Genomic DNA, 27,844 nt, shown 5'->3' with positions numbered 1-27,844 from the left:
AGCGCTTCGGGCGGCGCACAGAGCGAAGATGGCGGCGGAGCGGCAGGACGCGCTGAGGGAGTTCGTGGCGGTGACTGGGGCCGAGGAGGACCGGGCCCGCTTCTTCCTCGAATCGGCCGGCTGGGACCTGCAGGTAGCGGCGCGGGGCCGGGTGCGTTGGGCCGGCCGGGGGGCTGCGGGACGCGGGCGTCTGGCGCACCAAGCCGGCGGTGGCCGAAGCGCACAGTCATCCCGCCGGGCTGCGGCCCGACCCAGGCCTCGGGGTCCCGGGGCCGCTTGCCACGCGTCGCCGGCTCGGCCTGGGAGTGGGAAAAGGCGTGCCAGCCCCGGCCCTGCTCTGCGGGCCCTGGCACCCGCCTCTGCCTCGCCCGCTGGCGGGGTCAGCGAGACTTCGGGCGCTGCCGCGACCCGCGTGGAGAAGGGAGCTGGGGGCGTGGCGGCCGCGCCGAGGCTCGGCTGAGGGCCTGGCCGGTGGGAAGGACCGGGTCCTGGGGTGAGCTGCGGTGAGGCCGAGGGGGTCGTTCATTTCCATTTCCGCCGCCCCGGCAGCCGGTAGAGGGAGAAGCCCAGCCCCGCAGTTGGCCCACGCCCCCTCCTACCTAAATTGCTGGGAGAAACTGCCTCCGAGGTGGTGGCGCCAGCTTGGGGCCTGTGTCAATGTCTGTCTTAGCTCATCTGTACAGTGGGAGTCTCGAGGAGTTTATCGTCTAGTTCGCTGGCACGTATTAAGTATTCATTAAATGTTTGTTAGCTAAGTCATGAAGATGAGCTACACGAGGGAGGGGTTTTTGTAAACTGTTGAATCCCCAGTGCCGAGCGCAGGTCCTGGCTCATCGTAGACGCTCGGCAATTAATTGTAGAAAGAATGGCGTAAATGGCATTGGCCAGCCTGTGTCTTAGGCAGGTGATGATGATTAGTGATTTCTTGAATCCTTATCGTGGAGCCAGGTGCTGTTCTAACTGCTTTCCGTGCCGGAAGTTATTTAATCTTTGCATTTTGCAGCTGAGGATTAGGGAGGTTAAGTGACTTGCGTGAGGCCTCGCTAGTTACCAAGTGGGAACAATAGCATTAGAACTCAGTTCAGTCCGATTCCAGAGCCCAAGCTCTGAACCACCAAGGGCCAGGCACTTTACATGTGATGATGTGTTTAATCCTAGCAACATTGAGGTAAAGAAGACTAACCAGCTCCGTTGTATAGATGAGGAATGGGAGGCTCAGAGGGCAAGTGACATGCCCAAGGTCCACAGCCAGTAAGTAGTGAGGTTGGGATCTGAATTGGGGCTGACTTCACCCATTTAAATTGCTTCCCCAAAGTAAAAGAGTTAGGTACAGCATCGCGCCTGTATGCGTGCATGTGGACGCGCACACACACACACAGTGTGAAGTTCCTGTGCAAGGCAGCCTGGAAAGCCTAGACTAACGTCACACACTTGTCGGGTCATTCAGTGCGTCTCCTCACACTACAGGTAGGGAATATGAGGCTCCCACGTTCGACATGACTTGCCTGGCAGGGCCAGGACTTGAATGTAGGCCCCCCTTCCCCCACCCCCATACCAGTTCAGTGCGTGTCCTATGACAGCATACTGCCTCCTATAAGGCTGGTGATCTTGAGGACAGGAACCACGCCTCTTTCATCTGCATAGACCTAGGTGCTCGTATCTTTGTACAGAGTGATTAAATACTTCACCATTGAGTCAGCGAGAGAAACACTCGCAAATGGCCAAAAGACTCCCGTAGACCTTCTGCATGTATAGAGCTAAGACATGCCTGTGCATAAACGCTAATGGGTCCTCTCATTCATCGTGCAGGGTTGGTGGGCCAGATGTCCCTGTTGGATAGATGAGGAAACTGGGCCTCAGTGGGAAAGCAACAATAGCCATCTGAACTGACCTCACCGTTCCTGACTCCTGGTCGTCCTGTAAAAGCTGAGAGTAGGGGCCTGAGCAGACTGCCTGGCTTGGAACCTGGCTCCTCTCCTTACGCACTGTTTAACTTTGGGCAATATTTTTCTCAGTGTCTCCATATCCACTATAAAATGAGACAATGATAATAATTACATAGAGTTCTTTGAGGGTTAAATAAGTTAACACATGTAGAGTTAATGCTCAGAACGTTGTGGCACATAAATAAATGCTCAATAAATGTACGCTGCTTTCACTGGACCACCTTTCCTGGTAATGTGAGAATGAGGAGTGTCTCCATCCCGGCCTGCCTTCTTGCCTTCTATTCCCCTTAGGATATGGAATTCGTTTCAGGTGATATGAGGAGAAATAGTTGGGCTGCTACTTTTTTTTTTTTTTTAATGTTCATTTATTTTTGAGAGGGCACAAGCTGGGGAGGGGCAGAGAGGGAGAGGGGAGAGAGGATCTGAAGCTGGCTCTGCACTGACAGCAGTGAGCCCTATGTGGAGTTTGAATTCACGACAGCGAGATCACGACCTGAGCAGAAGTGAGCCGCCCAGGTGCCCCGGGCTGCTACCTTTTGATCTCATTTTCCATGGTCCCCAGATACAGACCATCTCGTAAGTGTGGGCCATACCTTCGTGACTTTGCTTTTTTGCACTCAAAGGAAATATGTCAGACGAAGGCCTGTTTAAGAACCCAGGTTACTACCTCTCTGTTTCAGATCGCCCTAGCAAGCTTTTATGAGGATGGAGGGGACGAAGACATTGTGACCATTTCGCAGGCAACCCCCAGTTCAGTGTCCAGAGGCACAGCCCCCAGGTAAGGGCCAACTTCAATTACTGCTACACGGGTGTGCTTCCAGCAGTGAGGAGCAATTTCCTGACTTGATGGAGGGTTCAGGCCTGGAGATATGAGCCAATAGATTGCAGTGAGAAAGTTATACTAACTGGTGGGAATTAGTACCTCATAAGATTTGCTCCTTTCCTATAGAGAGGTGGACGACACACTCAGGTGGAGTGTGGTTTATGGTCCAGGCCTGGGGGAATCCATGGAACCTACTCTGAAGATGTTTGAGAGTCTTGTATTTATGAATGTGAGGAGTGACTCTCCATCTCTGGAAGTTTTTTTAAATGCTTATTTCTTTTTGAGAGAGCGAGGGAGAGTGAGTGGGGGAGGGGACAGAAAGAGAGGGAGACACACAATCTAAGGCAGGCTGCCTGAGCTGTCAGCACAGAGCCCAACATGAGGCTCGAACCCACGAGTGGTGAGATTGTTACCTGAGCGGAAGTCAGACACTTAACCGGCTGAGCCACCCAGGCACCCCCTCTGGAAGTTTTTAAGTAGAAAGCAAAGGACTTCCTCTCTGAGGTGCTGTAGATGGAAAAGATTAGATAACTTTAGAAGGGCTCTTTTGATATTTTTGGTAGGTAATTTTCATTACCCTATTAAGAAGTCTTAGAGAAAATAAACCTGTGTTGCCCACTCTTCCCCAGATTGATGAGGGAGACCTTATTCGGTGAACCAGAGTTGACCTTCATGATCCCGTTTGCATCCCCTATCCCAGACACCTGGCTGCAGGGTTCCCATGGCGGACCGCTGCTATGATCTGCAGAGTAAGACAGTGCTGAACTCCAGGAGACAGGCAGGGCCTCTTACTACAAAGGTGTCTGAACCACAGCTTCCCTCTCTGCTCCAGCCTGATTTGTCTCTACTCTCTGGTATACGTTTTCACGAGGAAAATTTGTGTGGTTTTTTTTTTAAATCAGCCCCAGAATACAGATGGAGTGTTTGACAGTGAAATGGTAAATTTTGTTTCTCTCTAAAGGCATCCAAGCTTTAAACTACATTTCTTCCCTCTGAAGAAGGAACTCTAATCCCAGACCAGATTTTGTTGCTTCCTTAACTTGTTTCCCTCTCTCCCACGTCCAGAGAAAAGAGGTAGTAGTAGGCAGTTGATCTTTTAATTCACAGGGGCTGACCTGTAAGGTGTGGGTGATGGCTCATCTGGACGTTACTGCCTGGAACGTGGTTGTTAGGAAGATAGCTGATTTCCTGGGTATGAGTCTTTTACAGGCCCCCCAGGTTACTGGTGGGACATCAGCGTGTCAGACACACAGAGAGGGGCCTCTGGTGAGATGTTCACATCTCGCTCCTCTAGTAGCCCCAAAGTCCTGTCAAGACCGTGGTTCATCAGAGCATAGGCCTGTGAGCCTGACTGCCTGCATTCCAGTCCCAGCTCTGCTACCTGGGAGCTTTGAGACCTTGAACAGTTTACTGAGCATCTCAGTCCCTCGCTTTTCCTCACCTATCAAATGGGAACAATAGCAGTGTCTACCATGGGGAGATTAAATGAATTCATAACTTACGAAGCACTTCGAACATAATACATATTAGCTGCTGCTGTTGTCATGTTTTTATTATCAGCATCCATTTTTGTCTTCCTCATTCTTTTTTATGTGTTCCCTGGCTCTTTCCACAACAAATTCGTAGATTGAAAAGTAGACCTACTAGTAAAGCAATCGAGGAAATAGAGTTTAATGTTAAGACCGAGGCACATGCAGGCCTGGATGTCTTGCTTTGTTGCTTCGGGGAAGCCAAGAAAGAGAGGAAGGGCATGGTTTGATGTCATTGTCCTTGTCTGGAAGGAAAGCACTGAGTGCACTCTCAGGAGAAGCCATGCTTTACAGTAGCGCCTCAGAGGAGTTCTGTGTGGACCTGCCTCCGCCCCCACCCCAACTGACCTGTTGCAGGACACTTAGCCTGCCCCCGGCTCGCCCTACTCCACCCCACCCCCCACCATCCTCATCAAGTACTCTTTCGTGTCCTCACCATTCCTTGGAGCCACACTCAATTAGCAGGGTCCTGCTCTGATTCTAGAAGGGGGTTCTTAATGTGGAGGCCCTGAACCCCCAGGATAAGTCTGCAACGGTTGTGAGAAGGTTTATAAATTACCTGAAACCACCGGCCAGATTGTGTGTGTGTCTTTTCTGGCAAGGATATCCATAGCTTTTAACAGATTTTCCAAGGTCTATGGGGCATAAGAGGTTAACACTGCTACAAGATAGTCTAAACTCCTCGATAGTAACAGCTGTCATTTATTGAGCACTTGCCAGGTGCCGTGCACTGGGTTAAGCCTTTACATGTACATCTCTTTAGTCCTCACTACAACCCTGTGTGTGGGTATTGTCCCTGTAGCCATTTTACAGATGAAAATACTAAAGCTGGGCATCTTCCCAAGATGCACAGTGAGTAAAACAAGGATTTAAATGCAGGTCTGTTTCTGTTTCCAGCGTCCCCTTCGTGGACATGCAGCGTCCTCCCGAGTGAGCCCTGAGCCTACCTTCCTAGTCTTACCCTCGTTTCTCACATCCTTATTCCAACCAAACCGATCTCTTTGGTGTCTTAATTTGACCTCCTTTTTGGTTCTCCTGCTTCTGTTTGAGCCTCTCACCTGACTGGATGTGCCTGCTGTCTTGCCTTCTACCTGTCCAAACCCCGTGGGTCCTTCTAGGCCTAGCTGTGTGCCCGCCTTCTCTGTCGAGAGCATCATCCCCAGCCCGTGGGCAACGTGCCACAGTCCCGTCCCGTTCCTCAGGAATCCAGGCCACCTATGATTTGTTCACTTTGACCCATATCCACATACTACTCAGTGACATCACTCGTGGGCTGTCTTGAACTCTTCTGATATTTAACTTTTTGTCCCTCAGTAAATTATAAGTTCCTGGAAGTGGGAGAACTGGGATTTCAGGAGCACCCACCATCTGTCTGGCTCTGCCAGATACTCTTACCTACGTTGTCATGCCTCAACACCTTTAGAAGTAGGTAGGGTTCTTGTCAGTTCACAGGTCAGGGTGCTGGGTCTTACAAAGATTGAGTAACTCCCAGCTGCTGGTATGGCAGATCCAAGGCCAAGTCTGTGTAAATCCGGAGCTGCTTCTGCCACACGCTACTCCCTGTCCAGCTCCTCCCACCCCTGTACCTAGCACAGCAAGAGGTAGCGGTGAGTTTCTTCCTTTTCTTCTTCTTCTCCCAACTAAACTGTGCTTTCTGAGGATGTCTGGGGCTGCCATTTTCTGATTCTCTAAAACTGTGCTATCCAGTGTGGGAGCCAATAGCCTCATGTGGCTGTTTAGATTATTTAAAATTAAATAAAACGAACATTCAGTTATTTATGCTAATCACATTTCAAATATTCCATAGGTCACATGTGACCGTGACTTCCGTACTAGACAGCACAGGTACAGCATTTCCATCACTGTGGAAAACGGATCTGACAAAGGACTTTTGTGGCACTTCAGGGTGCCAGGGTACCTGGGAGATAGAGTCTGGGTGCTGAAATTTCTGAGACATTTTGCCACTTTGTGGAGGACACAGGACAAAGTGTTCTAAAATTGGTGGTGTCCCCTTGACGTTCATGCTATAAGGCAACTCTCCGAGCGCTACTCCACAGCGGCTCTCAGATCTGAGCGTGTGCGGCACAATTGGAGAGCGCTTCAGACGCAGGGTGCCAGGCACTCTTCCCCGAGTTTCTGACTCAGGAGCTCTAAGGCAGGCCTGGGGATTGGCATTTCTAACAGTCTCTCCAGTAATGCTCATGCGCTCGGTCTAAGGACCGGCACTGGGAGAACCACTGCTCGAGCACAGCACTTGAAATGTGCTGCACCGTGGGGTTGGTGCTGTGATTGTCCTCATTTTCACTTGGGAATGGGAAAACTTAGAGCGCTTCGCTAGCATGCCCAGGATCCCAGGGTGGGAGGCTCAGTTGGGATCAGAACCGGGTATGTGGACACCAGAGTCTGTGTCAGAGTCCGGATGTAAGGTTTTTTGGAGAAAAACCTGTAGGCAGAGCAAGTGGTTTGCTCAAGCATGTGTATGTGTGTGTATTTGAAGGTGTTAACAGTGGGGCGGGGGGGGGGGGGGGGGCTTTTTTCCCACGGATGCTAGGCCGAGCATCTGTGGAAAACTCCCCCTGGGAAGGTTAATGAGTGGAATTAGCCTTTGGGGCACTGGTGCACATCTGTCACTTGGATCCTTTTGAACCATGTCGTAGAGTATCCAGGAATGCCCAGGAGATTGCCTCAGTTAACTCAAGCAGGGAGTGTATTTGCTACATTAATTGGTCTTTGTTCTCTCATTTCTAGTCGATGCAACTTCAAAGCCTTGTTCTGTCCTCTGATTATCTCTTTGGTATAAATCTTCAAGGCGGATCTGCAGCTTTTCTCTAGAAAATAACTCCTCGAGGCTTCTTGGTCTAGCCTCACTAGACCTGTATTCCCCTTCTTCTTATAGAGACGTTACCTTCTTACTCTAAGAAATACCAAAAGTGTTTTTATCAAATGCCTCCTCCTTGAGAAACTAAGTTCCTTGAGGACAGTCTAAGCTAGGAAAAAAGTGGCAGTGTAAAACAATGTCAGAAGAGGAAGGTGACCCTTCTCACGCCCGTTTTTAGTGTACCCTCTCCAACCCCACACACAGCTCTGCTTTTTTCCTAAACACCAATAAAGACTCTTTCTTGACTAGCCTACTCTTTCTTGACTAGCCTACAGCAGAAGCAGAGGCCTCCACCCACATAATCATTTCCTTTTCACTTGTTGATAGCTCACCCTTCCTCGACTGTGTTACTCTGCGTGTGTGCATATACCTCTTTCTTGCAGTGCGCTGCTGCCCCCCTTCTCCCACCAGCCCTTGCCCTTTATCCACCTGACAGTCCTCATTCTTCAGCACTCAGTCCAAATGTCCATTTTGCTGGGAAACTTGTCTCGATGTTCCCCCATCCCCACCCCATGAGGGATAGGACATTCTGTACCCACACATCCCATGTGCCCCAGCCCCCATTTAGCAGAGGGTTTCCTGGCCCAGGGGCCACAATGAGCCTATAAGCAACTCAAGAATAAGAACTTTGGGGGCGCCTGGGTGGCTCAGTGGTTGAGCATTTGACTGTTCATTTCGGCTCAGGTCATGACCTCACGGTTCAGGAGTTTGAGACCCGCATCAGGCTGTGCACTGACAGCACAGAGCCTGCTTGGGATTCTCTCTCCCCCTCTCTGTCCCTCCCCGGGGTGTATATACACTCTCTCTCAAAATAAAGAAATAAAGTTAAAAAAAAAAAAAAAAAAAAAAGAACTAGGTCTGATCATCTTTGTAGACCTAGTATCCAGTTCAGTGCCTAACACATAAGCATCCCTCAGTATTTAAAAATTAAATGATGAGGGCTGCCTGGCTGGCTCAGTTGGTGGAGCCTGTGACTCTTGATCTCAGGATTGTAGGTTCAAGACCCTCATTGGGTATGAGATTACTTTTAAAAAAATAAAAATCTGGGGCGCCTGGGTGGCTTGGTCGGTTAAGTGTCCGACTTCGGCTCAGGTCATGATCTCACGCTCCATGGGTTCAAGCCCCACAATGGGCTCTGTGCTGACAGCTCAGAGCCTGGAGCCTGTTTCAGATTCTGTGTCTCCCTCTCTCTCTGCCCCTCCCCTGTTCATGCTCTCTTTCTGTCTCAAAAATAAATAAACGTTTAAAAAATTTTTTGAAAAAAAATAAAATAAAAATCTGTAAAATAAATAAATAAAAATTAAATGATGAAAAGAGTAGGTTTTTAAATTAGTACACACCCCAAACTCTTGCCCTCTCCTCCCCCTAGGAGAGCTTAAATTGGGACTCCATTTTATTTCATGATAGCCCTTTTTAATTTATTAGTAGTCCTGTGGACTTTGAAGAAGTAAATGCCACGTTATTTTGCATTTAGACTTAGAAAGGCTAACCCTCTTTCACATAGATCCTCTTCTGCCCCACCAAAAATATCTAATCCCTATGTTTTCAACTCCTTAGCAGCTGATAACGGGAGTTACTTTTAGTTCTCCCTGAGGTCATTTTGCTCCTTTCTGTGTCTCCAGCGATAATAGGGTGACATCCTTCAGAGACCTCATTCATGACCAAGACGAAGAGGAGGAGGAAGAGGAGGGCCAGAGGTGAGTCTTTGTTAGGGGGCACAGTCCACAGGAAAGTTCATGATAATGTGTAAATCATCTAGAAGGACCCAAAAGGATAATATGCTCAGTTCTCATTAGCCATTACTACTGTGGGCTAGTCTAGGTGGGTTATATCCTAGAAACAGTCTCCCACTCCCTGTAGCTTAGAAGTGATCCCTTTCCCCTGTTACTATTTTCTTTCTTTTGGGGTGTTTGGGTTTGTTTTTCTATTTTTAACTATTAATACATATTTGTTGAGGAGTATTAAGGGAAGGGAAACAAACTGATAAAAAGCAAAAAAGTTGTTCTTTATACTGCAACCTAGTGCTAACCAGGTATCAGCATTTTGGGTGTATATTTTTCTAGCTTTTTCTTAATTAAAAAGGCAGTATATCGCATAATGAACAGAGTAAAAGCTTATCAATGTGTTTTTTCTCCAACACACACACACACACACACACACATATATATACTGTCTGTCTGTTTTTAACCATTATGAATGTTATAATAAAAATAGTGCCCATTGTAGAAAAAACAGAATAGTGTACTGAAAAAAATAGGACACTCATCCACCTTTTGGTAACTGGAGTTAACATTTTGGCATAGGTCTGTTCAGTGTTCTATATATAACTGTGCTTTGTATTGTATTTTACATGGTGTTGGTCAGGTAATTTTGTGTCTTGGTTTTATTGGATTAAGGCTATATATTCAGTACTTCTCCGTGCCATTAAGATTCTTCGTTAGTGTTTTCAACAACTATAATAACTCATCAAATGGGTTGTCCAACATTTAAGTTGTTTACAGTTTTTTTACCACTAAATATCAGTGCTTTGAACATCTCTGTGTATTAATCTTTGACTGCATTTCAGATTATTTTTCTTAGTGGAGTTTCTAGGCATGAAAGGGACAAGGGAGTGAATATTTTTAAGCACTTGATTACACGCTCTCAGTTCACAAGCCAAGGCTTTGAGATTCTATGATAAAGACCACCGAGCAGAACTTCATCTGCAGCCTCATTTCACGGGTTTTAGTTCCCCATGGGCCCTGCCTCGGTCTGTCAGACATTCCTAAGGAACATTACAGTAACCATTATAGAAATGTAATTATCTCATCATGGTCACTCTTTGGGAAGTGGGCTGAGAAATTACATGTGTTCTATTCTCTGTTTCATCCATATAGTGACCTTTACACTGCCTCACAGCCTTCTTTTTAGATACATTCAAGGTTCAGAGTTTTACACTCCTTGAGTGAAAGGCAATGCCATCAAGTATGTGAATGCCCAACTCCTAAATGGCCGCTGCCTCCTTTTCCTGTCCTGTCACATCCTCCAGGTGATGACCTTCCTTTATTTCACATCCTGATTACCTCCTCGGCCCCTCAGCATTTCAGACCTGATGACATTGGTGCTGTCATCCTTGTCAAGGCCTGTGGCTTGCCTTGCATTCAGTGGGGAATGTCAGGAAATAGAAGGCTGAGACTAATTTTGTAGGTTCTCAATGTCCCCACTTAGCGACATGCTGTTGACCTGGCAGTGAATAGGAGTGATGAGCCAGGCTGCGTGAGTACTGGTTTTCAGAACCGGCGTAAAAACTGCTAACTCCATCTCAAGCTGTGCTTGGCCCATTGCAGAGCCTGGTGTGGGTATGTTGGGGCTGGCATTTAGCTTTCCCTGACCTTCTTCAGTGCCCTCTTCTCATTGCCCCCGGTGTACGTCACAAGAATAGCGAGGTGAGGCGAGGCTCGGGTGAGCTCTCGGTGCTGTATCACACCACCTTACATGTGTGCATTACTCTGCTTATTCTTTTGCATACATCCGCTGATTTGAACCTCATGGCCCTGACTTAAGGAGCAGGTAGGTAGGGCATGTGGTCCTTCCCTCCTATTTCAAAGATACGGAAAATGACATGCAGGGCAATGCACTGGCTTGCCCGGGGTCACTCAGCAGCAGGGCCGACACTGGAGCCTGGCTGCTTGTACTAACGACGCCACTGCCACTATTAACCCAGAGCTGTTAGTGGTAGCTGCTTCTGACTGTGACCACAGTTGCTATCTCCTAGAAAGGTGCCGGCCCCTGGATGAATAATTCCCAGCTGGGACTCTTTCTGGAGCTGGCATGCTGTCGTGCATGCCTGGAATGCCCTTCCCTGGTTTCTTCACCTGATAAACTTGTCCTCGTCCTCATCCTCAAGATTCAGCCCAGAAGACATTCTTCTAGGAAGCCTTGATTGTCCTCCATAGCTCAGTGCTCCAGAGCATCCCTTACTGACCTCCATTGCTGTTCACACTGCATTATGCCTGCCTGCCTGCTTACATGTTTCCCCAACTAGACGGTAAATTCCTTGAATATGGGCGTTGCACCCATTATTGCCTCAGTGTGCCTAGCACCCAGCCCGGAGTGTGGCATGTGCTCTATTCATGTTTTCCAAGTGTGTTTAGTGTTAGACATGTATTTTCTGCACAGGTTTTATGCTGGGGGCTCAGAAAGAAGTGGACAGCAGATTGTTGGCCCTCCCAGGAAGAAAAGTCCCAACGAGCTGGTGGATGATCTCTTTAAAGGTGCCAAGGAGCATGGAGCTGTGGCTGTGGAACGAGTGACCAAGAGTCCCGGAGAAACCAGTAAACCGAGAGTGAGCACAGGGGATCATTGTCTGTGTCCACAGGACTCTGGTTCTGGAGACTGGGAGGAGCCCTTCCTCATCCCAGTAGTGACTGAATTTGTTTTTGTTTCGTCTTTTCTTTTATTGCTCACTTGCTCTTGTATCCAGAAGAGCGGTGCACTTTCTCTCACCTTGTAACATGAGATCAAGATTTGGGGCAACTTTCAAGCCTATGGGCTGGAACAGGTCCTGCAGACATGTTTTATTTGGCCTAAACCAACTTGACTTATTTAGTATTTTGCTTTATTTTGTTTTAATTGAATTGTAGTGAATTGAATTAATGTGTTACGTAAATTCTAGATTTCTGTCTTCTTTGGGAATGTCAGAAAGTCTTTGCTATTATCTTGCACCCAGATTCCTACGTGGCCATGATTAAGTAGAGCTTAGTAGCAGCTGTTCCCTTTAGCCATGCAGCCCCTCCCCACCCCCCTTCCACTTCTCACCATTCCTGGGCACTTAATTCATCTACCGTACTGCTTGGCCCTGTAGCTGTGAGTTCAGTACCAGAGAAGGTGCACCTAGTAGGTAAGATCATTGTATCTGAGGGCCCCACACCTCAAGTGTTTATCAACGTGTCTTTTACAGCCTTTTGCAGGGGGTGGCTATCGCCTTGGGGCAGCACCAGAGGAAGAGTCTGCCTATGTGGCGGGAGAAAGGAGGCGGCATTCCGGCCAGGATGTGAGTGCGCATCTACCTTCCTTAGGGGAGCTCAAAGCGTGTTCTGCCAGTTTTCAGAAGGGATGGGTCACATGTTATGTGTGAACCAGCAGCCTCTGGAAAGGAAGAGGCAGTGCCATCACTGTGGGCCAGGAGTGGAGAGGCTTACTTGACAACAAAAGTCAGCTCTCACCTGGCTGGGCAGGGGCACTCAAGAGAAGGAGTGAGCAGAGGGGGTGGGCAAACGAAGGAGTTTTCTGAGGATTCCATGAATGTTGGGCGGAGGGATCATGATTCTGAGGTTTTCTGGTGGTGCAGACATGGCTAAAGAACTTAGTCTTCAGGGGCGCCTGGGTGGCTCTGTCGGTTGAGCGTCTGACTTCGGCTCAGGTCATGATCTCGTGGTTTGTGAGTTCGAGCCCCGCGTCGGGCTCTGTGCTGACAGCTCGGAGCCTGGAGCCTGCTTCGGATTCTGTGTCTCCCTTTCTCTCTGCCTCTCCCCTGCTCATGCTCTGTCTCTCTCTCTCTTCCAAAAATAAATGAACATTAAAAAAAATTTTCTTAATAAACAACAAAAAAAGAGCTTCAGTCCACCCAAAGCACAACTTTGAAAAAATTTACTATTGTCCAACCCTTTTTTTCCTGTGCATAGGGTCCCTCTCCAATCAGTGTCTCAGACTATATAGATAATTGTGAGGTTTTAAAATTTAATATTATGCCCTAAACAGATGTTTGGCCTTGGGACATTATATTTTTATAATATATTTGTTTTTAATCATTTTGGGTTTATTCCAAAATGAAGTCAAGAAGAAAATTAAAATTGTATCCACCTGAGGCAGCTGCTAATATGTTGGTTTGTAACCTGGACCGTTTTCTGTGAAAATGTCTAGGGAGTTAACACAAATTGCAGATAATCATTTTTAATGACTGCAAAGTAATCCCATGAGTAAATTTGCCATGGCAGTTTAGTTGAGCACGAGCTACATGCCAGGCACACTGGCAACCCTACAGATAAGCCACAGATTTGATTTAGTCACTTACTCAGAGCCATTTAGGTAGTGAGTGCAAAATCAAGATACACACCCAGGTCTGCTTAAATCAAAACCCATGCTCTTAACCTATTGCCATATCACCTTTTTATTTTAAGTTAATACTTGGTTGTTGATTGATTTCCTTGTGCATGCGTGCACGCGTGTGTGTGTATGTGCGTGAGTGTGTGTGATGTTGTCTTTCTGCGTTTGGATAATGACACAGTAAAATGGTAAAAACCTGCTAACACAGATCGGTGTTACTACTGCACACATTGATGTGCTTGCCAGCTCCCTGATAATGTATGGACTGCTTACCTCCTATTGTCACAGGTTCACGTAGTGTTGAAGCTCTGGAAGAGTGGGTTCAGCCTGGACAATGGTGAACTCAGAAGCTACCAAGACCCGTCCAATGCCCAGTTTCTGGAGTCTATCCGCAGAGGGTGAGCAGAAGAGCCCTCCTCTGGGTTCCATGTTAGTGAGTAGAATGGCAGATAAGAATGCAGAGGCTGATTTAAGAAGTAAATTTGGGGGACACCTGGGTGGTTCAGTTGGTTGGGCGTCTGACTTCGGTTCAGGTGATGATATCATGGTTCGAGCCCTGCGTCCGGCTCTGCGTTGACGGCTCAGAGCCTGGAGCCTGCTTTGGATTCTGTGTCTCCCTCTGTCTCTGCCCCTCTGCCACTTGTGCTCTGTCTCTCTCTATCAAAAATAAAAACCTAAAAAAAAATTTTTTTTTAGAAAGAAGTAAATTTGGGGGTGACTGGTTGGATCAGTCAGTTAAGCATCCATCTTTGGCTCAGGTCATGATCTTATGGTTCGTGAGTTCGAGTCCCACATCAGGCTCGCTTCTGTCAGCGCAGAGCCTACTTTGGATCCTCTTTCCTCCTCTCTCTCTGCCCCTCCTCTGCTCTTGCTCTCGCGCTCTCTCTCTCTCTCTCTCTCTCAAAAATACACAGACATTTAAGAAATTTAAAAAATTTTTAAAAAGTAAAAATTTTAAGTGAATTTGACAGATTCACAGATCTAAAACCTTGTGTGTCTGTTATTCCCTTTTGGGCCTGGGGCAGAACCAAGTGACCAGATAAGATAGAGGTCTCAGCCATGACTTTGAGCAGGTGAGAAGCCAGCAGGAGGCAGACCATCGCCACTAAGGTAGCCGCGCCCTGGGGAGACCCAGTGATTTTCACATTTGGAACTACAGCGTTTCTCCTCCCCTCGCACCCATCACTGCTGTTCCCGTGCCGCTCCATGTGGACCCAGCATTGCCTTTTCTCTTGCAGGGAGGTGCCAGCAGAGCTGCGGAGGTTAGCTCATGGCGGGCAGGTGAATTTGGACATGGAGGACCATCGGGATGAGGACTTTGTGAAGCCCAAGGGAGCCTTCAAAGCCTTCACTGGCGAGGGTCAGAAACTGGGCAGGTAAGAGCAGCACAGGTGGAAGTGGGACGTGCCGGTCACTGCGCCAGGCCCCCCAGACCCTGGGTACCATTACCGTGCACGTAGCTCTTTGCCATTTCCGAGCACTGCGGATTTTATCTTTAGGGGCGGAAAAGTGTGGAGAACGTGGATTTTGGCGTTAAACGACCTGAGTTTAAAATCTCTTCATTTTCTAGCCATATGACCTTGGACTACATAGCCTCAGTTTGCTCAAGCGTAAAATGGAACTGAGGGTCCTTACTCCTTAATCATTGTGAGGAGCGCAGAGCACTGCCCCACAGTGCACAGTCAGTGCGAGCACAAAGGGTAACACGTTGCTGTTTTGACTCCGTAATCTAGCACGTTCGTGGCAGCAGTGGTCTCCTTCGTAGCTTAAGGCCAGGACAGACACATGTGTTCTCAGGAGTCACCTGAAATGGGGATGCAGAGGGATAAGAAATCTCTGACTCTTCTGCCCAGCCAGACTTGCAGCCTTGCGGCAGCATTGTTCAGGATCCAGGGAAGCTCGGGGACATCGTTGCCCTGTGCCGGCTGCTCTCCACCATTACTGCAGCTCTTGTCTCTACTACTTTGGCCCTGCATGACACTCACTGTCACCTCCTGTGCCTTTTTCTGCCCTGTGTCCTCTGCCACTGTCTCCATCTTCCATTTAGACTCCTGATGGGATCTGATCGGTTGAAGTCACTGTTGCCTCTAATAGGCAGAGTTCTCCCACCAGACCTTGGCCCACCCAGAAGCAGGCTTCCTTCTCTCAGAAGCCCACTCGTCTCTGTGTGATGGGTCACTTGGTCAGTATTCTCCAGAGAGAACTGTGTGCAGAAGACGCATGCAGGGAATAGTGACCCTCCCTGCAAGTACATTCGTTACTTTACAGAAGGAAAGCTGAGGTTCTTGGACCCTAAGGGTTATCCTTGGGTATATAGCTGGTATGTGGTGGAGCCAGGACTGGAACCGAGGCCTTGTGATTGGCATTCCTTCCCACACCTGCACAGCAAGCACCCTCTCTGAGCCCGATCTGGCAGCTCTTGAGCTAGGCACTGCCCGTCTCCCCTCATCCCTGTCGGCAGAGATCCGGAGTGTGGTCTGCCAGTAGCTCTGCCTTTGAGCTTTGGGTGGGGGCTCTAGGAGACTCCCGTCGGCCATTCGTGCCTTATCAAGAGCAAAGATAATAGCTCAGGACGTTAGAGTGGTCTCTAGTAGATTGATTTACCGTAACCAGGAGAGTAAGTTCACCCTGTTCTCATTTCATCCCCCACATTGGGCCAGTCGGTTAGTGCAGGACAGCTGTTCTCAGATTGGCCCTGTCTGGCTTCCCTGCCATCTGTGCTCAACTTTGTAGAGCAATAGGTAATTTCTTTTTTCTTTTTTCTTTCTTTTTTTTTTTTTTTTTTGTTATTAAAACAAAATGTGTTTGTTTTTTTTTTTAAATAATAGAAAGTACAGATTAAGAAAAAACCTAAACCTAACACCCAGACATATGCGGTTAGTATCCTTCTAGTCTTATAAACATGCTGTTTTATCATTTGCTGTTTTGCCTAATGAAAGTAGCATGGCTGTCATTCTATGTCAGTAATTGTATTTCTGCAATATTATTTGTCATGCTCACATGATTTTCTATCTTACGTATGTGCTATAGTTTGATTAGTCCCTGCTTTAACCATTTAGACAGCTGCCAGTTTCAAGAACAACATTGCAGTGAGTGTCTCTAATTAAATCTTTGTATACCCCTTAATTTTGGGCTAGAAGTAATATTGCTGTCTTGAAAGGTCTTCATATTTTTAAGATGGTGTCAAATTGCTCTCCTGGCTCAGAACTCAGAATACCGTGTAGCTTGGGCTTGGTTGGTTTCATGATACTAATGGGAAATGCTACTCCTGGGAAGTCTATAGGATTTGTGCAAGACTCCACATCTCAAAAAATTAAAATATATTTAAGGAGGTCTGTTTTAGCAGGATGGGAAATAAATAGCTTTATTAGTGTGGAGGATGCACCCAACAAGTTGAAACAGATCTTGATAATCAGGGTTGACACAGTTTGGTTTTGTCAGCTAAATAAATATTCTTTGCCAGTTCCATTTTCATTTTATTTCAGTGCTGGCTTTCTATGAAAAGTGAGCAAAAGACAAGTTTCATATAGCTAAGTGAGATGAGGTTTTAGCTTTTCAATCTAAACCAGATGGATAGCTTTTTTAGTTTTTCCCATAAATTTTGCAACGTTTTCCACTGTCATCTTGTCAACTAAAACGATCAAGAGCCAGAAGTTTAAGAAAATGTTCTCAGGTTTGCCTCAAGAATTAGTCAGTCCTGGGTTTTTTTCCTCCAATTAGCTGAATGTATAAATTGTTCTCAGTTCAAAAATTTGAGGAAATTCTTACAGTTGTATTAAACTTTGTTGTTTTAGGTTTTACAGTTGTTTGTCTGGATGGGACCTAATCTGAAGGTCCAGAAAGGCTGCGTTTATTCAGTTATGAGTAGCAGACGCCCAGAGTGCCCCGGGGGTGTGCGGTTGCTGCTACCCATGTTGAGTCTCGGCTACTCACCGTGCTTTCTGCAGTGGTCGTTTTTGTAAAGAGGTGACAAAGTGTCAGCACTTAATGGTGACAACAAAGTACCTTCGTGCCCAGTTAATTCCCAGCCACAAAGGAAATGAGCAGTCAGTGATCCAGGCTCTCCATCTGGGGGAGGCTGTTTCCCTGTGAGGTGTATGGTGTCTGCAGGGAGACAGTAAAGAAACTTCCTGTAGATGTCTGATCGGACCGTTCCGTCCCCGGGGGAGGTGCCTTCGCTGCTGCCGATGGCGTGGCCGCCCCTGGAAAGGAGTGGTTCGAGTGTGAGCAGTGCGCAGGAAGCGCCAGACCCAGGGCTGAGCTCCTTTGGGCAACTGCATGTGGCTGTCCTACGTGACGAGCAATTTGGACCTACTACTGTCCGAGTGTGAGGGCCGTTAAGATCCGGTGTGGCGGTTCCTCCTGCTCCAGTCCTTGAGGGCAGCGTAGGTTGGGAGTGGCCTGTAGGGGATTTCCAGTTACAGCCCTTGGACAGGCACTAGCATCGGGTCCAGAATTTAGACAAATAGAAGTAGGGCAGGACCTTGAAGAGTGATAGGAAACAGTAGTCACAGAGTGTTTTTTCTGCTGTTAGCTAAGCACTGTAGTAAGCATTTCACATGTGTTATCACCTTTAATCCTGTTTTCACCCCCAAATAAGGGGATGAAATAAGGACTCTGAGCCTTGAAGAGGTCAGATCGCATCCAGGTCACACTACTGGTCAGTGCAGAGATGGTTCCCTCCAGTCTCTGCTCTTCCCTACCACGCTGCATTGCATCCTGGATGTTCTTACATAGCCACGTAGGCATTTGTGCTTCTAGTACCTGCTGGGTACGGTGCATTATTTTTAGCTGTTATCCCAACCAAGGGAAATTTCATTTAACTCCCTTTTTATTGACGTGCAAACTGTGTCTTGGGACAGTGTTCCTGAAATCCAGGTCTAGGTCTACCTGACTCCAAGGCCTGGAGGGAAAGTATGACAAGAGCCAGGCAGCTTGGATTGTATCCTGGCTTCGCGTCAAATCAACACCGGGATCTTGGGCACGTAGCTTAATTCCATTATGCCTCAGTTCCCTCATCTATAAAGCGGGGATGATGAATCCCTTCCTCACCCGCTGTTGTGAGAATTAAATGAACTACTACATGTGAAATACTCAGCACGGGGCCCAGCTCGGTGATGAGTGCATCATAAACATACAGCGTGTCCCTCACACTTCCCCAGCTCACCGGATTCACAGGGTGTGCAAGAGAAACAGAAGCAACACGGCCAAGTGTGCACATCAGGCTTTCCTTGACCCTCAGGTGATGAGCACCAGCTCCGTGTGAGAGGCTGTGCTGGGAAGAGAGCCAAAACCTCACTTGCCTCCTTGTGTGGAGGACTTGCTGAGTGTCTGGTCTGTGTCCAGCCTGCACACGGTATGTCAGCTAACCCCCACGGCAGAACAGTTCCTTGTGTAGCACGTGCACACAGTGAAGCCCTGGGAAGTTGAGTAACTTGGCCACAGCCACCTCTGTTGTTTAGTTGAGTGCTAGAGCTGGGACCCGATGGCTCCAGGAGCACAGTGACTCTCCTTAGTAGTACGGGCTGCCATTTAGTGGACTGCCTGCCCTAAAAGGTGCGGAGGTGTAGAGATAGTATTGCCCTGTTACAGAAAAGGAAATTGAGAAGCCCAGATGTTCACTAACTTGCTGAGCATCAGGCAGCTTGTAGGAGAGGGGGGTATCAGACTCTCTGGGAGCCGGGGAGGAGTTTGAGAAGGCAGTTTTAATATATTAGTTTCCTAAAATAAACCCTAGAGTTTGACACTTGACAAAGTCCTGGCTGGAGGAACACACAGAACGTACAGGAAAAAAGCTCGTTCATTACATGAATTTTTAACAATTGAAAAACTGTACAGCATGTGCTTCTGTTTTCCTGTCTGTAGGATGGAAACAGCACCCATCTCAAAGGACAGTTGTGACGAGTCCGGGAGGCTGTGGACATCAATTCCCCCCACCCCCCCACCCCCGCCCCGCCCCTAGACAGCGCATGAGCAAAGTCAACGTCATTCCTGGTTCCCTCCCGCCCCCACCCTAGGTGAAACTGGTTCTCTGGGCCATCTCGCTTCTTTCTCATTGCAAGCCTGACTGAAGATGTGAGAGTTCCCTTTCTGGCAGGCAGTAGCTTCACGGAGTACCTGTTCTGTCCTTGGAATTGTTACTTGAACAGTTGAGAGACAGGCTGTCTATAGTCTAATTAGAGAGTTGACCTCATGCCCATAAAACTAATGAACAGAGTCAGTCTTAGGCAGTTACGGGTGTAATATTGAACCCTCCACTGTCTCTGAGCATCTCTTGAAGTCTGTGATGGTGTGATGTCTGCATGCGTTGGCCCACATTTGGGTCCCACCCGCTGAGAGGCTGATGCATAGAAAGGAGCAGCTCCTCTCATAGCTGGGTTCTCCCCTGAGCTCTGCTTTGTGATTCTCTGAGCCCTCATTTTTTTAACAGTCACAGAAAACAGTTCACTTTTCCGTTCTTCTTTGCTAGTTATATGCTCTAGGGCAGTGTTTCACAAACTGAGTTCCAGGACATACTCTATATGCAGGAGGTTTAACAAGTATAGCTTGAAAAAAGGACAAGGTAGTCAAATAAGTTTGCCTTAACCGCACAGCCTCTCAAGACCTGTAATATGCAAGTGGCCTCTGGTACTGCCGGTTTGATGTGTGGCATTTCCACAGCCTTCCTGGGGATCTCTCAGGGGATTAGGGTCTCAGGAAACACACTTGGGAAAGCACTTTCCGATGGCTTTATTAGGAGTACCATTTTTAGCTTGTAAAGATCCAGGGGAGAGGGAGAGGTGTAGGAACTGATGTAATCCGAAGCTTGGGGGAAACAGGCAGGCTGCCACCTCCTGGCCTCTCTTCTCTGCAGGGGTCTGGGTGAGGGCGGCTGCTCAGTGAAAGGCTGGGAGGGGGACACATAGGTGTTTACAGGAGAGGGTGAAGCCTCCAGAAGTTGTCCAGAATCGGGAGTTCTGTGTACATTTTGTGTGTTAGCGCTGTGTGTATTTCTCTCCTTCATCCCTCACAAAAGCTGAGCAAGGCAGGTCAGGTAGCCTTAACCTTTGTTAAAGAGCTTTGTTAACTACCCTTGTTGAAACCAAGGGAGCTCGAGTAACTTGCCCAGCGCCGCCCGACTAATGGGAGCATTCAGACGCCGGTCCACTTGATGGAAGATCAGTAGCAGACGCCGTGTCCTGTTGATATTGTGCAAATAATCCCTGTGGTGCGGGGTGCTTGAGTTGACCTGTGGGAAATCTCTGTCCTCTTCTGGTAGTTGACACAGGAGGATGAATGTGCACACGAATAAGGCTGCACTGGGGGGTACAGGCCTGACAATTCCATAACCAGGAAGGAGTCTGGACTGTTCCCTGCATCCCGGCAGTCACCTGCCCGGCTGTCAGGCCTGCCTCCGCTACGGACCTGGAGTACCCTTGGCCTCTCTCGTTGAGGCTAAAACCCATCCTGATCTGGTCCCGCCACAGGCTGTCATGCATACTGCTTTCCTCCCTTCGGGCCTTTGTCCAGGTGAGGGCACCGAAGCAGAAGGGGTGAGTCACTTGCCCCAGGTTACTCAGGAGTTTGGAAGCTAGCTGCAGCTTGGGGCCTGAGTGCCTTCTGCCAGGCCTGTAGGTTCCGCGAAGGCAGGGCTTGTCTGAGTCACTCCTTGTAGCCACAGCAGCGAGCAGAGTCCCGGACACAGCGCGTGCTCAGGCTGACTCCAAGGCGGGATTGCCCTCCTGCAGGGGCCTTGTTGCTATGTGCGGCCTGACAGGCTTCTCTCTCCTCAGCACGGCCCCCCAGGTGCTGAATACCAGCTCTCCAGCCCAACAGGCAGAGAACGAAGCCAAAGCCAGCTCTTCCGTCTCAATCGACGAGTCTCAGCCCACCACAAACATCCAGATACGGCTCGCCGACGGCGGGAGGCTGGTGCAGAGGTTTAACCACAGCCACAGGTGCCTTGCGCCGTCTGGCCTCGCTTGCTTGGGGAGGGCTCCCTAAACACCAGCGGGCGCTCCATGCGGTCCCCGAAGGGGGCAGCGGGATGGGAAGGTCTGAAGCCTGTGGTTCTAGTCCCCACTCTTCTATTAAGTGCGGCCAGCGACTGCTCACTTCGTGCCTATAAAGTTAGGGGACTGGACTTCTCAGGGTCTTTTTAGCCCCCACAGTGTGTGTTCACAGGAAATTTCATGGCAGAGCCTGAGTGCAGAACAATAAAATCTGAACTGCTGTGGTTAATGGAGAGGAGAAGGGGACACAGCACCAGCCTCCCTTCCAATTGGGTGTCCCTCCCCCCAGGGGATCTCTGAAAACCACTGGGCTGTGTAAGTCTCTTCTAGATCTGCCCTTCGAAAATTCTAGAATACCTGCTGTACTATTTCAGATCATCTGGGCTGGATCAAAGCAAACTGCCAACCCCATGTGAAAGATGGGGAAACTGAGGCATGGAGAGATTGCAGAGATTAGGGGAGGACTGTTAAACCAGTATTCTAGGTATTTGGCAAACGCCTTTTTCTAGGATAGCAGTATCCATATTTCATTAGGCATAGGCCAACTAAACCAGAAGCACGTGTGGGGCCCAGGGAACGGCTTGACAATCCTTGAGTGCTGACAGGGGGTCACGTGTGGCTAAGTCCTGAAAAGGTTTGATTAGGATTACAGGACAGGAATCAGGCAGAGGAGCCTCGAGGGACCCCAATGTTGGCAGGAAGCACAGCATGAGGAAAATCTAGAAGGCGGGACATAGCAAGGGGAAGGAGCATGGGGGTCAAATTAGGTAGGGCTTGGGATCACAGTAAGGAGGTGGTGTTTATCCCACGGAAACTGGGAGCAGTCGTGAAGGGTTTTAGGCAAGGCAGTGCCGTGATCTGACGTGCTTCCACGTGAGTGCTTTGGCTGCCCTGTGGAGAAGGAAGGCGGGGGGCTATGGACGGCAGAGGCAGGCCCTGCTCACCCCCCTCCTCACTCACCACCCCCCCCCTGCTCTACCAGGATCAGCGACATCCGACTCTTCATCGTGGACGCCCGACCGGCCATGGCTGCCACCAGCTTTGTCCTCATGACTACCTTCCCGAACAAAGAGCTGGCTGACGAGAGCCAGACCCTGAAGGAAGCCAACCTGCTCAACGCCGTCATCGTGCAGCGGTTAACATAACCGCCCGCCTGGCCGGCAGCCTCCTCTCCCTCCTGCGTCCCCCTTGGCCGGCCGCCCCACGGGGACTGCCCCTCCCGCCCCCTCCCGCACACCCAGCAGGCCAGTGCCACGTCTCCTCCGTAGCTCTGGGTTCTTAGATCTCGGTTGGACATTTGTTTTCTCCTTAGTTGCATTTCCTGGGTTTTTGTGACGATCAATGGACTTTAAAGAAAAAAATAAAAATGACAAAAAAAATGGAAGGATATCACCAGCACGTTGTATGGAACGTCTCCCACAGAAGCCGGCTTTCATTGCTTTAAAATCACACTACTCTCCAGGGCGTGCGGGGAGGAGCCTGCCTTCCACCGTCTCTGCTTAAACATTGCTTGTGGCACACGACACCCATCTGCTGGCATCCACCCACCAGCCCCGAGAGGACTGGTGGGCTTCCCCCATTACTGGGAAGGGGGTCGGGCGCTTGTAGAGAGAGGCTCTGCAGCCTCTTGCTCCCACAAGAACATGCCTCTTGCCCGGATACAACTGGGCAGCAGCAGGGGTGCCTGAGTGTGAGGTCAGGTCTGGATGCACAGAGCCCTTCAAGTGAGAATACTTCCCTGCACTCCTTTCACTCAGACGCTGGGAGATTCCAGCTCCCCGGGCCTTGGCCAGTTGAGATTCTAGTGATGCCTCTCTGTCCCAGCCCTTCTCCCTCATCTGGACTGTCACCCTGACGTTCTCGGCTGCGCTGCCGTTGCCTTGGTCGCTCCACGTGCAGAGATCTGTACCTGGGAGATCAGGTGTTCTCTCACTGGGAAATGGCTCACACCAGCCCACACGAGTGCAGGGTTAGGGCGCCTTGGCCCGGAAGAGGAACAGAATCAAAATGTCACCGAGCTATCTATCCACTAGTGGTGAAGGGGCAAATCAGATGGTGAAGAAAGGGCGAGTTGCCTGTGCTACAAGCCCCTTTTACGGTGTTAGCCTTTGTAGGAGGCTCCCGCTGAGTCCGTTTTGAGGGGGAGAGCAGTGTCCGTGGCCTTGGTGTGCAGGTCCCGTCCACAGTTCTCTGCCCTGCTGACTTCCAACAGGCAGCAACTCAGGGAGTAGTTCCCCCGTGAAGACCCCCTCCCGTAAGTGTGCTTCCTGTGCGAAGCTGGGAGAGGAGGTCGCCGGGGTCTTCAGATGGAAGTCCTTCCACCTCCCTATCAGAGGAACCACAGACAGGATCGCCACTGTCTCAAAGTCCCCCGGTCTTGAAACCTAATGTGCCTCAGCCCTCTTCCCAGGCGCTCATCAGCACACGCTTTTCTCTTCCTGCTTTACGCCTGCGGCGAGCAAAGAACACGACACCCAGCCAGGGCTAGCGAAGGGCTTGGCGTTCCACCCCGTGCCCATCCCAGGAAAGGGACGTGGCTTGGTGTTCCCCATCCCACACTGGCGGAGGGGGCCTGCCGGGACAGCAACATCCATAGCGTGTCCGGCAGACGGAGGTGACCGTGGAAACTAAGTGTGGGTCTGGAAAAACTAAATTGTCGTCCCCCTGCCCGTTAAAGACCAGAATGAGGATAGTGGGAGTTTGGTAGCTTCTAATGGGTTGCTCTGAAGAAGTGTAGTCCCAGTAGTGTAATAACTACTGCAAAATCTAAAGCCCAAGTCACATAGCCGGTAAGTGGTAAGGTGCTGTCTGCTTCTAAGGCTCGTGCTCTTAACCACCCTGCCCTCTACATACACTCCCTCCCCCAGTCGCCGGCCCTGCACGCATACACTCTGCTTACGTTAATTCTGCTTGCATGAATGAGCACACACCCAAAGAGATCATCAAAACACCACTTAGAACCTGCATCATCTAGAAGAGTTTACAAAGGGCTCTTAGGATTCCCAACCAGCCCTGGGAAGTGGGTGAGGAAGCTGACGTAGTTGTAATTGTTGCAGCCACCCCAGTTCAGACACACTGGGTGTCTGGCCCAAGGTCAGAGGGACTATGGCCACCGAGCCAGGGATCACCCTGGTCCAGATCCGGGCCGGGCAAAGACGTTTTTAGCCCTAGTTTTCTGTTTTGGGTGGCTCAGGTGGAAAGGTCCAGTCACCCAGATAGGCTTTCACAGGTTTAAAAACAAATAACCACTGGTTCTGGGGGGTCTGAATGCAGGGCAGTCTTTCTCAACTAGACATTCCGTTCATCTATGGGAGTATTTTTAGTCCTCGCCAAAATTGGTTGGTTGGTAAGGGAACCTCCTGTCATTACACGGGCCAAGGACGTATCGCAAAGCATGGGACGTGTCCTGATGGAACGATGTTTAAAATTCAGCACCAAGTGATGGGGCACCTGGGTGGCTCATTCAGTTAAGCGTCTGACTTTGGTTTTGGCTCAGGTCGTGAGCTCACGGTTCGTGAGTTCAAGCCCACATCGGGCTCCATGCTGACCATACGGAGCCTGATGGGGATTCTCTCTCTCCCTCCCTCTCTCTCTCTCTCTCTCTCTCTCTCTCTCTGCCCCTCCCCCCTCAAAAATAAATAAAACTTAAAAACTACCTAAAATAAATAAAATTCAACACCAAACGAAAAACATGAGTTAACTGGGCTGATGATGCCTCCTCACCGAGTTCGGCTTAAAAGCGAGCACGCGGGCTAGAGGCCGGGCGCAGCTCTATGCCTTTGGGTGGCATTGACAAAGTGCCCTCCAGGGACTCCTTAAGGTTGACCTGGAGCTCACGGAGGGAAGCAGCTGGTGCAGAAAGGTGGGTTCGCTGCTCCCCGCCCTCTGCCCTAGCCAGCCAGCAGCATGTTCAGAGGGGACTGACTGTTCCAGGACTGCCTCCCAGGGCCAAAGACAAGGTCTTCCTTCTTTAAATGGGTTCTGCTCCTGTTCACGGGTGGTAGCTGTGCCCCGCCCCCCCTTTCCGGGTCCAGTCTTCTCAGGCCAGGACAGGGAAGCAGAGCAGAAACCTTACGCTGTGGACTTCGAGTGTCCCACCCGGTCACCAGCTGAGCAGCTCGTGCGTCTGTGACTTCTCTCTCCGCGGCCCCGAGCCTCACCCCACGTCCCGTTCATCAGCAAGTCCTCTGGGCTCAGCTGCACACGCGTCCCAGATCAGGCTGCTTGTCCTCCCCTTGCAGTGCCCCAGCCCAGGCGCTGTCATCTCTGCCGGTGACAACTGCCCTTACCCCACTGATGCCCTGCTGCTGCCGTTGCCCGGCAGTCTGCTCACATACAGGCGCCACACCTGTCACTTCTTTCCTTTAAAGCTCTCAGGTGCTCTCCACCCCCCACCCCCCACCCCCGCCGCCCCAATCTCTGGAAACTGCTCGCTGAGGCCTGAAGAGTTCTGCAGGGCTGGCCCCTCGCGATCCCCTTGTCCTGCCTTATTTTCCTTCTTATCCTGCCTCTGGTGCGTTGTATGTTCTGTGTCTGTTTACTCTTGTCCCCTGAGCACCTGCCATGGTGCCTGATGCATAGCAGGTCCCCCACAAATAACTGGTTGGATGAACCTGCGAAACAAAGATAAGACCTCCCGGTCTAAAGGATGACGGGATGACGACCAACCCATGCTGCTCGGCAAGGCCCCATGGGGTAGGTGCTCCAGTAACTGCGGTCCCTCCCTTCCCCCCAAAGCAGGTGCTCGTTCAGCCACAGGGGGGCATCGTTGCAAAGGGCACCTGTTGCTTCCAGCAAAGCCACTTAAAAAGGTGGAGCTGAAGACAGCCGAGTTTGTAGGTGGGGGGTGGGGGCGGTGGCAGGGTGTGAAGGGAATGCCCTCTAGCACTTTCTCTGCCCTGCCTGAGCTGGACTGGGGAGTTTAGCAAGGGCCAGTTACCCTCTATATTGAGCACCTCAGGCCTTCAATGTCAAGACCAGGTCTTTAGTTAGGACTGATGATAATAGCCGCGTCCATTATTTGAGCAATATCTTTGTGCCAGGCCCTGTATGTACCTTACCTCATGTAGTCTGACAGCGACCCAAAGGTACTATGGTTAGCTCATTTTATGAGAGTCTCAGCATGGTAAAGGAACTAACCTCAAGTCCCACCGCGCACACTGATGAAAAGGCAGAACCAAGATTTGAATCCCCAACTGTCTGACCACCAAACTACTGTGGAGAAGGCAGGCCCAAGGACAGAGGCAGGGGGGAATGACTAGAGCAGAGGGGAAATCAGGGAGGGCTTCTTAGAAGAGGGCACCCTTGGGGCGCCTGGGTGGCTCAGTCGGTTAAGCAGCCGACTTCAGCTCAGGTCACGATCTCACGGTCCATGGGTTCGAGCCCCGCGTCGGGCTCTGTGCTGACAGCTCAGAGCCTGGAGCCTGTTTCAGATTCTGTGTCTCCCTCTCCCTGACCCTCCCCTGTTCATGCTTTGTCTCCCTCTGTCTCAAAAATAAATAAACATTAACAAAAAAGAAAATTAAAAAAAAAGAAGAGGGCATCCTTGAGCTGGGTTGTGAAAGGTGATCAAGGGTTGGTTCTTTGACAAAGAAGAACGAAGGCTTTTCCTTCCTTAAGAGACAACCCCGGAGGATGTGTGGTGTTGGGGCTGACTCTGAGAGGGAGCCAGTACCAGGGACAGCATCTGGTCCCCTACTGAGGAGTGAGAGTAAGTCGTCGGTCCCCCCCCCCCCCCCCCCGCCCCGGTCAGACTTGTGAGATGGGAACAAACTGATGAAACCAAGAACGGACCACAGCAGCGAGGGTCCAAGCCCTTCCTCCTCGCCATGGTTTTCTCATTTGTAAAGTGTGTTCTCCGCAGAGTTCAAGGAATCAACATACCTAATGCTCTCAGGCCAGTGACCTGAATTGTCAGGACCAGTCTCCCAAACCTCTGAGTTCCTGTGTCCCCAGATCAGCCAGTACCGTTGGTTTTGACCACCACGCTTGCACCTCCAGGGCAGATGGGGACATCCAAACTCCCCACCAGTGATAGGGTTTGTCAGATTTCAGACTGACAAGGTGGTGGGTCAGCTCCGGTGACCCTTGTACCCTCTCTCTCTGGGCCCAGGGTATGTCCTTTTCAGCCAAGAACCTGAAAGTCGAGGTCCCAATCGGCTGAGCCCCAGAAGGCTCTTACCAGGTGAGCTATCACTGATCCCTTGATCCCAAGATGAGACAGCTTTCCCTCCAGACAGGCCAGACAGGTCCCCAAATCCCAAGTGGTGGCCAGAATTCGAGAGAGACTTTGAAGTCTGAGCACTCTCAGCTCACCAGCCAGATGACAGAGATCTGAAGTGGAGGGGGGAGGGGGAGAGCCCCTGGGGACAAGAGTTATCACAAAGGCCCAACAATTATCTAAACCAAGTTCTTGAAGCCCCAAGGGCTCAGGTAGAAGTAAGCAAGAGACAGTTTTCCCACGGCCCTGAGCTAGACCTGATTTGAATTTCACCCCACCCTTTCCTGGCTGTGTGTCCTTTCCTGGCTGTGTGTCCTTGGACCAGCTTCTCCCCTCTCTGAGCCTTAATGCCCTCATTTCTTTTTTTTTTTTT

At 49.9% G+C, this 27,844-nt stretch overlaps 1 protein-coding gene across 2 annotated transcripts; it reads left to right on the top strand.

Moving 5' to 3' along the window:
* On the top strand, positions 1 to 22,635 carry NSFL1C (NSFL1 cofactor). 2 transcript variants are annotated; one of them, XM_043602711.1, is made up of 10 exons: positions 1 to 133; positions 2,627 to 2,724; positions 8,799 to 8,873; positions 10,720 to 10,725; positions 11,335 to 11,500; positions 12,116 to 12,208; positions 13,549 to 13,658; positions 14,499 to 14,636; positions 21,033 to 21,197; positions 22,234 to 22,635. In XM_043602711.1, exons 1-10 carry the CDS (start codon positions 29 to 31, stop codon positions 22,394 to 22,396), a joined length of 1,119 nt encoding a protein of 372 aa, XP_043458646.1. In that variant the 5' UTR covers positions 1 to 28; the 3' UTR covers positions 22,397 to 22,635. The 2 variants fall into 2 exon arrangements, with proteins under 2 accessions (XP_043458646.1, XP_043458647.1); XM_043602712.1 differs by lacking the exon at positions 10,720 to 10,725.
* The last annotated feature ends 5,209 nt before the right edge of the window (positions 22,636 to 27,844 follow it).

This window comes from Prionailurus bengalensis, chromosome A3, assembly GCF_016509475.1.
Source record: "Prionailurus bengalensis isolate Pbe53 chromosome A3, Fcat_Pben_1.1_paternal_pri, whole genome shotgun sequence".
Lineage (NCBI taxonomy): Eukaryota > Metazoa > Chordata > Mammalia > Carnivora > Felidae > Prionailurus > Prionailurus bengalensis.
Note: the sequence above shows the minus strand (reverse complement) of the source record. Positions and strands in the feature narration are given on the sequence as shown.